The 10,371-nt window shown below is 43.2% G+C and overlaps 1 protein-coding gene across 1 annotated transcript; it reads right to left on the reverse strand.

The window, feature by feature from the left end:
- Window positions 1–3,815: 3,815 nt before the first annotated feature.
- LOC122029054 (peroxidase 27-like) lies at window positions 3,816–7,949 on the reverse strand. Its single transcript, XM_042588013.1, has 5 exons — window positions 7,852–7,949; window positions 4,940–5,153; window positions 4,661–4,849; window positions 4,374–4,572; window positions 3,816–4,299 (listed from the first exon to the last, which is right to left on the reverse strand). Exons 1-5 carry the CDS (start codon window positions 7,947–7,949, stop codon window positions 3,890–3,892), a joined length of 1,110 nt encoding a protein of 369 aa, XP_042443947.1. The 3' UTR covers window positions 3,816–3,889.
- Window positions 7,950–10,371: the final 2,422 nt, after the last annotated feature.

Below are 10,371 nucleotides of genomic sequence, written 5' to 3' on the forward strand. Positions count from 1 at the left end.
AGGCTCGCTATCCCAGTCACTATTAGAGAGCGCGCATAAGATGGTATAAAGCCTGGGCCCAAGAAAGAAAAGAAGAAAGTTAAGAATTAATTTCAAGTATAAAACTATAAGTAAATGAAACAAGTATCATCTATGTTTAGAACTAGCCAAGATTAGTTCTTTTAATTCTAAGCCTACCGTATTAGTTTTCATTTGTTTTCCTTATGAGTTTATTGAGCATGATTAGCTTTATTTCTAGTATGCAGTTTTATGCTTGTATATCATGAGTATGCAGATTTATTCTTATATCATGAGTATGCAGATTTATTCTTATATCATGAGTATGCAGATTATTTTAGTGCTTTGCTATAGATGAGCATGTGTAGCTTTTCTTTTTAGTATTTTAGTTTCAGTATCGTTTGCATTTTTATGCACTTCGAGTTTTTATGAGATAAATTAGTACTTACTAAGCGTTTCGCTTATAGATTTATTTTTCCTACTACTGCAAATAAAGGAAAAGCTAAAATATGAAAGGAAGGCGACAAGGTGGTGGTGATGGAGGTGTGTGATGACTGAACTATGGAGAGATCCAGAGTTTGCTAGCGAATTTTCAGGACCTACCTGCTTAGAGTTTCAGTTTATGTTTCTTTTAGTTTTTCCTTAAATACTATTATGAAGTTGGGAATGTAATTGAGTTTATTCCGTACTTGTAGCTTGATATGTCCTATTGTTGGAGTTAGATATTTGTTTACTATTGTTAGAATAGTTTTCTTTTACTTACTATGTTATTATCACTGCGTGGCTGTGGGAAAAAATATGTTCCAGCTGCCTGTGGTTGTGTATATAGTGTTTGTATTGTTGATTTAGTCACCGGTACAGGGGAGACTCTGCCGAAATTTTTTGGTAGGAATTCCTCTAGGGCCGTGATAAATCTAAGTGTTGCTAATGACAGCACAAGTGACACTAGTAAGTAAAGTAGTAGTTAGGTAACGGTCGCCCTTAAAGAGTAGTATAATATAGTAAGAAGGGTGCTTGTTACATGCTTAAATTGGGTACATTACTCAGTTTATTGATAATTACAAAAACAAACTCAAATATCTCATTCATTCATTGAATTGAAGAATATGCAATATAAACTTTTTCATAAAATTGTAATTCGAATACTGAAACATAATTTTATTCATCCTAGCAAAATCGACAACACCCATGAACTAAACCCTCGATTTTCACACCATTTTATAGAAAAATACACAAACCATAATTTTAATTTATTTCTACAAACAAGAATAATAAATTAGTCAAAATTTAGGGTATAAAAATATAACTTACCTTCTACTCGAATACGTCTATTTATGCCTTTAAAATACAATGCAAACCACTTCTTCACGTTAGCAGTCCTCTAGTTGTTCCGATTACCACCTTCTTACTTTTTTAGACTCGGCATTCGTCGATGATCCTTGGGTTGAAGGTGAAAGTCGGGTTTTGCTCTCGAAGCTTTAAGTTCTACACTTGAAGGTGAAAGTCGGGTTTTGCCGCCTCTCTGATTTTTTCTTTTAATGTCGAAGGAATTATTTTGGATGATCACTTACAGTTTATGGTGGAAGTTAGGGAGGGAGTTAACTAGAAGTTAGAGGAGTATAAAATGAGTCGGAGGAGTATTAAATGAAGAAAGAGAGCAATTTGATAAATTGAAGTAGATTAGGGAGTTGAAGAACAAAAAGAGATTTGGACAGAGAGTGGGAACATATTTTGTCTGATCTAGGAACCGATGAGGGAGTTAACGTTATGATTAGAATTTAAAAATAATTTACTGTTTAAAAATTGTATGCATTTATATATTTACAAGTAAAACAGATAGTGAATATAAATAAATATATTGATATTTTTTAATTATCACTTCACTAGTTACTTAAAACATTCAATAATAATTGTGGAGTAATGATATAATGGCTAAACCCTCTAATAAATAACAATGAAATATAATATTTGAGTATCAACAGTAGCGCACTGAAAAGTTAGATACTTGAATTATTTAAAAAAAAAATTTAAAAAAAAAAGTAAAACATTCAATAATATATATCAAATTAAATAAAGAAGTCAATTAAAAGTATTAAAATTTAAGATGTTTTATAATACTATATATTGATATTGTAGAATAAAGGTTGTCAAATATATTGATCTTTCTAAAAGGGATTAATTTTTTTAAGCTATTCATATCAAAATAAAATTGTGAGATAAATATATAATCTCTAAAATTTGCATAAAATCACATAAGGACAATTAATGTTTGAACAAAAAATTAAAGTTAACACTATATAACATAAAGGATTCTGATTAATGCAAATATATATGACCTAATATGAATATGAAGTTAAGTATAAATAGGAATGGTTTGATAACGTGCCATCTAAAGAAAATATTAACAAATGCCAATGCTGATAAAAACTTCGATAAATATAAAATAAATATGAATAGTTTTATTAACATTTTCATTAAACATCATCAATTGAATTAAAATAGAATAAATAATACCTAATTGAAGTGTTGTCACTAAAATATCATTAAATAATAAACTCACTGCAGGTAGTGAGAACTTCTGACTCTTCCAACTTGGAAAATGAGAGATTGCGTTCTTCTAATTAGTGTCCATATAAGACACAGGTAGGTAGAAACTTGACATAGAGTTGATCATTTTGGGCACCATTTTCAACATTTTAAAAGAGGTTAAGCGTTGATTGAGGTATTGCGACACTCCAAGCTTGGAGTCTTCAATTTGGGAGGAGATCAAGGGCTCATTGGTTTATAAAAAAATAATTTATTTATGAGAAAAATATAGGAAACCATATTTCTTTTTTCTATTTAGATATGTTATTAACACCACTTATCTTTTTATTGCACATATAAAAAATAATTTTTATTTTTCTAGGTCAAGTTAATTGAGTATTTTATCTTGATCAAACCTATTCAATCAGACTCAATCACAAATTTAGTCCACCTAAACTATGTAGATCATCGAGATCAACAACTCATCTAAATTGATTGGCTAGCTCGAATCATTTAATCGAACCATCCAAACTAGCTCATTTAAATTGACCAGGGTGCCAAATTATTTGAATCAATTTCAAGTCAACAGGCTCAATCAAGTCAACTAACTCAATGAGATCAACTGGCCCAATGAGATAATTGCCTAGTTTGATTGGCTTGGTTAGTCCAATTGGATAGATTAGAGATCAATTGACTTGGCTTACTGATAGATTAGATTAACCAAGACGAATTGATCAACTAAGTAGACCTAATAATTAGCTTGATCAGATTTAGATTAAATTTATCAACACATTATTGAGTTATCTGAATTAACTAGCTAATCTAGCCCCATCAACTTAATCGAATTCCTTAGACTGATCGAACTCGATAGCCAATCCCTAACCTACCCACCCCCATTCAAATTCAATTCAATAACATGTGGAGAAGTGAGTAAGAGACAGATGTCATCCATTCAGTTTGTGAAGAAGAAGATCAGTCCTATTGAGCATGTGCACCCATTCTTATTAACAAATAATGAACAGTTTGCATATGCAATCATGCTGTATGATATTTGTACTCATTCTGCATTGCAATTTTCCTTTCGGTGAAGTCTTTGTCATCCTCCTAAAAGTTCAAATTTTCTCCATCTTTGAATTCGGCATGAAAACTGTGCAGCTATTTCAGTAGAAGTGTCACGCTACTAGTCAAAAAGACGACCAACACAATCATAAGAATGATCCACTCATAGTTCATCAAATCATGGCCCTTTGTGTCACACACAAGAGAACTTTACTTTGTTCAACACCATCTGATACGATAACATCTTCATTAATAATGAGGGAAAAAAAAACAGAACAAACACAATCACAATCTTAAAAGATCATAATCAGTGGTTGACCAAAGCACAGTTCTTCCTGATCTCTCCTGAGCGCCCGGTTAGCACTCCAGCCCGCCCCATCTTCACCATCGACACCCCGAAATCGGCAAAGAAGACCGACTCCGGCAATCGTTTCCTGGAGTAGACGTAGCCTCTCGTCACCTCGTCCTCCAGAAGAGCCTCGTCGGAGTGGAACAACCCCTTCTGTTTGGAGACCAACCCATAATACTCGGAGTCAAACGTCATCGAGCTGCCGGGAACCATCTCCAGCACCGTGTCGTTCCCCGCCCGGCACCGCCTCAGCAATTCCACTTTGTAGTTAGCGTCCAAGGTCGCGTCGGAGAGGCCCCTGCCGTCGTAGTGGTGGTGCAGCCTCTTCTCGAAGGAGAAGCAGTGTGAGTTACCTATTGCATGGCCCCCTGCGCACGAAAAAAGGAATTAAGGAACATTCTTGATCAAGTTCAGCGGTTGACTGTGATTTTCGTCATGTCACCTGATAAGATCGCCAAGTCCGTGGAGTTGAGGCCTTTGGATCTGAAATTTGCTTTCAGAATGGCGATATTATCATCGGAGGACGGCAGATGGGCTGCTGCTTCTCTGGCTCTGGACACAGCCCCATCTCTACGCCCGGTCTCCACATGATAAAGCTGGCTTTCTCTCGTCAGATTTATCCCCTTCCCCAGTCCAGTAGCCTGAGTCAATCCCCACCAAACTCAACAATAATCAAAACAGAGACAAATTAAGCAAGACGACCAACGGCAACCAATTCGAAGTACTCACCAACGACACTGCATCCCTCGCTGCAAGAGCCAAGATATCAGCACACGAGACAGTGGCAGGGCAAGCCTTCTCCAGAGCTGCCTTGGCGGCGTCGATCACGTAGAATCCATCCAGCGTCAGGTTGGGCTTCGCATCCTTCTCGGCCAAGTTGCTCCTTGTGGAGTTGAGCAGCACCGATCCATCGCATCCCTGCTCTAATTTACAAAACCTTAAAATAAAACAGAAGAAAAATCTACAAGTTGGAATTGCGAGTGGCAGAAGATAGTTGATGATTAATACCCTGACGAAACAGTCGTGGAAGTGAAGCCTGAGGAGCGGAGCAGACACGGTGGGATCCTGAGAGAAGTAGCTCTCCACTGTTCTTCTGACTATGTCCTCTGCTTGAGGGCAGGACTGGAAGTAGAACCCAACCCTAAGGCCATTTCCATGGGTCGACCCAAGAAAGCAGCTCCAGAATGCGACTTGGAGCAAGAACAGAGGCAGAAGCTTGTTGCTGCATCAGGCCATCTTTTCAGCTACCGGAACGATTGCAGGATCCACTACACATGTATTTTTATTGGAGCTCGCTTTATTTCTTGAAAGAGAAAAAGGTTGTTGGCCACTAGATCTGTTAAGGATCTGAGAACAAATGAATAAGATAAAGCAATAGATTGATTATGTTAATATGACCATTTCTCTTCGTAAACTAATATTTATTTTCAACACTAATTGTACTAAATTTTTGCATTTTGTCGTAAACAATGGATGGCAGCTCATCATATATAAAAAAGAGATTATCTTTCTCTGGCGCGTGGTTTGTTTTTTTTTTTAAATAAAGGTTAAAATGAGGATGTGATTAGCTGTACAAGAATATAAAGTCTGAAAATTGGCCATTGATAGCGTATTAAATGTTGGAAATTAGAAAGACATCTTTTATTGTTATTACCATTAAAAAAATATTATATTTCATATGAGTTGTGATCAAATGATAAGGTCGGGCTCTCCCACGTGGAAGGTTAAAATTAAGGTGGTCAATGGTCCCATACTAATGTATGATCGGACGACCCAATCAGTCGATCCGACTAAGGAATGACTGGTCCGACGTTACCATAGCTCGGTCTCGCACCGTGCTTCTGACACTCAAAGGCCAGTATCATCAAAGCAGGCGCCGACCGATGGGATATGTGCCAGGCAGACATCTCAATCAGCCAAAGATTAGATCACAACTAACGAAACGGAAACACGACCCAACAAGCCTAGACAGTGGAAGTAGCCGAGCGTCTGACCTACTTGGCCCAGACAGCGGAAGCAGCCGAGCGGCATCCCCGCTCGGCCCATACAGTGGAAGTACCCGAGCATCCGACCCGCTCAGCCCAGACAGCGGAAGTAGCCGAGTGACATCCTCGCTCTGCCCAGACAGTGGAAGTAGCCGAGTGGTCTCCTCGCTCGACTCAGACAGCGGAATTAACCGAGCGGCCCACCCGCTCAGCCCACTAGCAGACAAAGGCAAGATCGACTGATATCCTCCTCGAGATCCATGCCGTAGACAGACAGCACGGTCTGCGGCATGATCAGGCAGAGAATCGTATGACGGAAGCTTCCACTGTCTTGTCAGGATATGCTCGGGCTGTTAAAGTATGGTGTCAGGTATATTTTTCTGACACGTCCTATTAAGGGAAGCTTTGAGATGCGTGCACGCCTTGAGGAGCGTGCACGCACACCCCTGGGAGCCCTATATAAAGGACTCTGAACTTTGACAAAGGTATGCTCATCCTACTGTAGCTACAGTTACGCTGCTACTTTCATTTCTTTGATTGCTTGCTTCTTTCACCGGAGATCTGACTTGAGCGTCGGAGGGCCATCGTCGGGGAACCACTCCTTGGCTCGGCACTGACAATTTTGTGCTGGCAGGCTAGTCTCAGCAGAGGTCCACGCACGGTCAACAGGAGCATCACATCCCCAACGTCTGTCACGTCGACTCTTGGACAGGATCAAATTTGGCATCGTCTGTGGAAACGCACCTGCATTCGAGACGAGAGGATGGAAGAGGCTGGACGACTTCACATGGTGGCACTCACTCAAGAGGAGCTCGGCGCACTTGTACAATCGCGAGCGGCAAAATTAGTCGAGCAGCAGCAAAGAGCGCTAGTCGATCGACTGGCTCAATAAGTAACATCGGCCTCGAGAGGTCGAGCGATCCACGAAGACCGACCAGAGCAATTGCCCATCTGGGGGCAGAATAAAGGGTCGACCGACACTCAGGGGGAGGCTCCACCCGCGCCTATTCCATTCCACCGGGCCTTGTTTTAAACGCCCTCTGAGTTTCTCAAGCCAATCAAGGAAGAGACTCTTCTTCAGATGAAGCACCCGTGCGGGACGCAAGGAAAAGCAAGGCACCCCGAGCTAATTCGTCGCCCGAGCGGATCAACCGCCAGTTCTTCAAGGCAATCCTACAAGATCCGCTTCCAAAGCACTATGCTCCCTTGACGACCAGAAAATACAACGGGTCGACCGACCCGGACGACCATCTTGGTAAGTTCGATAACGCTGCTACTCTTCATCAGTATATAGAGGGAGTCAAATGCCGAGTCTTCCTCACCACGCTCTCCGACTCGGCACAATGATGGTTCAGAAGGCTGCCGGACGAGTCCATCTAAAGCTTCAAGGACTTCCGAACGGCCTTCTTACATCATTTCGCTAGCAGCAGACGCTACCAAAAGACGAGCGTCAACCTATTCTCCATGAAGCAAGGTCCCAGAGAGTCCCTCCTGGCATACATCCAACGCTTCAACCAGGTGGCCATGAACATCCCCTTAGTCTCCTCAGAGACCATGATGAATGCCTTCACCCAAGGGCTCATGGACGAGGACTTCTTTTGGTCGCTCATCCAAAAACCGCTTGGGACTACGACCACATGTTGAAAAAGGCCAAGGAATACATAAACATGGAAGAGGCCCAGGTGGCAAGAAGAAAGGAAACGCCATCTGAGCCGTCATCGTCGATCGAGCGAAGGCTGGCGATCAACCATCAGCCACCATGCAGGCCCTGGGCCGAAGGAGCATGGCCACATCAGGAAGCAAGGTCACATGTCGTTCAGCATATGACCTCTGAGCGCCCAAAAAAAAAGGAAAAGTATGGACCCCCTTGTTCTGTTCCTTCAATTAGTCAGCGACCCACAATACCCGCGATTGTCGCAGATTCAACTCACTCACCCAACCGACGCCCAGAAGTTATCGCCGCCGGTCTCCCTCTCCTGACCGGTGGCACGGACACCATGGTGTCGAACGGCGAAAGGAAGTGAGGAGATCATCGCAGTGACCCCATCGAAGAAGCATCGAGCTCGACTGAGCCGCACGTGAGCAAAGCAGACCGTCCGCTCGGGAGGAGGAGAACAGGAGCAACGCGACACGAGGCGAGATCAATATTATAGTCGGCGGACCGACTAGCGGAGACTCCAACCGAGCCCAAAAATCATACGCTCGGTGGCTAGAGATCCACGCCGTTGGCTGCAGCAGGGAGAATGCGAGCGGGACCGAGATCAATTTCGGCCCCAGAGATCTCGAAGGAGTCAAAGTGCCGCACGATGACACCCTCATTATCTAAGCGATAATTGCAAACTATACCATTCACCGTGTATTCATTGACACAGGCAGCTCAGTCAATATCATCTTCAAGAAGGTGTTTGATCAACTCCAAATCGATCGGGGCAAGCTGCTACCGATGACAACCCCGCTGTACGGGTTCACTGGCAATGAGGTCCATCCGATCGACCAAATCAAGCTAGCCATATCACTTGGAGAGGAGTCACTCCGAAGGACGAGGACCACAAACTTCATTGTGGTAGACGTCGCCTCAGCCTACAACGTCATTTTGGGCTGACTGACCCTCAATGAATTTCGAGCGATCGTCTCAACCTTCTACCAGAAGATCAAGTTCGCGGTGGAAGATCGGATAGGAGAGGTAAAGGGTGATCAGTCAGCCGCTCGACATTGCTATGTTGAGATGGTTAACACAGGGGCGAAGTTCGCACGGAAAGCACCTCGGCTAGAGGTAAACGCCGTAATTGAAAAGCCCCCTACTTTGGTTTACGTGGAGAAGGAAGAAGTACAAATCCACTCAAGCCGATCGGAAGCAACTACCTTCATTGTTGCTGATCTGGAGGCCGAGCAGAAAGCTGAGCTGATCGCATGTCTCCAGCAGAACTACGACGTGTTCGTATAGTCGATGCATGAACTACCCGACATCTCCCCGAACGTCGCCCATCACGAGTTACACGTCTGACCAGACGATCGGCCGATAAAGCAGAGAAAGAGAGATTTCAGTGCTAAGCAGAATTTGATCATCCGAGAAGAAATAGAAAATCTCTTGGAGGTCGGCCACATACGTGAAGTTCAGTTCCCGAGCTGGCTTGCCAATGTGGTGCTGGTCTCCAAGCCCGGGAATAAGTGGAGGGTCTGCATCGACTTCCGGGACCTCAATAAGACTTGCCCAAAGGACTTCTACCCCTACCTCGAATCGACCAAATGGTGGACTCCACTGTCGGATGCGAGTTGATATGCATGTTGGACGCGTATCAAGGATACCATCAAGTGTCGCTCGCCCAGGAAGATCAAGAGAAGGTCAGCTTCATCACAGCTGATGGTATGTACTGCTACAATGTTATGCCGTTCGGACTGAAGAATGTTGGGGCCACGTATCAAAGACTTATGAATAAAGTGTTTCGACAACAAATCGGCCGCAATATGGAGATATATGTAGATATACTAATTAAGTCCCTCCGAGTTGCTGATCTTTGTGCAGATGTCATAGAGACATGCCAGACGCTGAGAACATACGGGATCAAGCTAAATCTGAACAAATGTCTGTTCGGCGTGAAGAGCGGGCAATTTCTGGGCTACATCATTATCGAACGGGGAATTGAAGCAAACCCTAGCAAGGTGAAGGCGCTACAGGATATGTCGCCCCCCAGAAACCTAAAGGAAGCCCAACATCTCACCGGTCGGATAACTGCATTGTCTCAGTTCATTTCCAAATCATTCGACCGGAGCCTGCCCTTCTTCAAGATATTGCGCCGAGCCACCAGATTTCAGTGCGATGAGGAGTGCGACCGGGTATTTGAGGAACTTAAGGCGTATCTGAACTCGTTGCCTATACTGGCTAAGCCAACTACCGGTGAGCCGCTCCGAATCTATCTGTCCTCGATCGAGCATGCTGTCGGCTCGGCACTAGTCCGTCAGAACGGCGAAGAACAATCAGTGTATTTCCTAAGTCATATATTAAAAGACGCTGAGTCCCGTTACACTGGTCTTGAGAATCTTGCTTTTGCATTAATACTCGCCGCTCGGAGGCTCCACCTGTATTTTCTCGCGCACACTATCATTGTGATGACCAATAGTCCTTTGGGGAGAGTCCTCCTCAATCATGAGGCTTCCAGGCGGCGATCAAGTGGACAACAGAGCTCAACGAGTTCGAGATCCAGTATCATCCCCGAGCAACCATCAAGGCACAATCCTTGACAGATTTCGTCACGGAGGTACAAAATCCTGAGTCCGACTCAATCTAGAAAATATATGTGGATGAGTCTTCCACTCGGTAGGGGAGCAGGATTGGTATATTGCTCATCTCCCCATGATGAACGGATGCAACTGTCCATTCGGTTGGACTACAGGGCAACAAATAATGAAGCCGAATACAAGGTGCTAATAGCCGGTCTGCAAGCCGCCCGGCACGTC

This window comes from Zingiber officinale, chromosome 10B (genome assembly GCF_018446385.1).
Source record: "Zingiber officinale cultivar Zhangliang chromosome 10B, Zo_v1.1, whole genome shotgun sequence".
Classification (NCBI taxonomy): Eukaryota; Viridiplantae; Streptophyta; class Magnoliopsida; order Zingiberales; family Zingiberaceae; genus Zingiber; species Zingiber officinale.

Bases quoted from the DNA above. Each gene is read 5' to 3' on its own strand.
- LOC122029054 (XM_042588013.1), bottom strand. From the start codon at position 7,949: ATGATCTCCTCACTTCCTTTCGCCGTTCGACACCATGGTGTCCGTGCC. The intron at 5,154-7,851 runs GTGAGTGAGTTG...GGCCTGATGCAG, and splicing joins AACTTCTGGGCGTCGGTTGG to CAACAAGCTTCTGCCTCTGT. The intron at 4,300-4,373 runs GTGACATGACGA...TTTCGTGCGCAG, and splicing joins GGACTTGGCGATCTTATCAG to GGGGCCATGCAATAGGTAAC.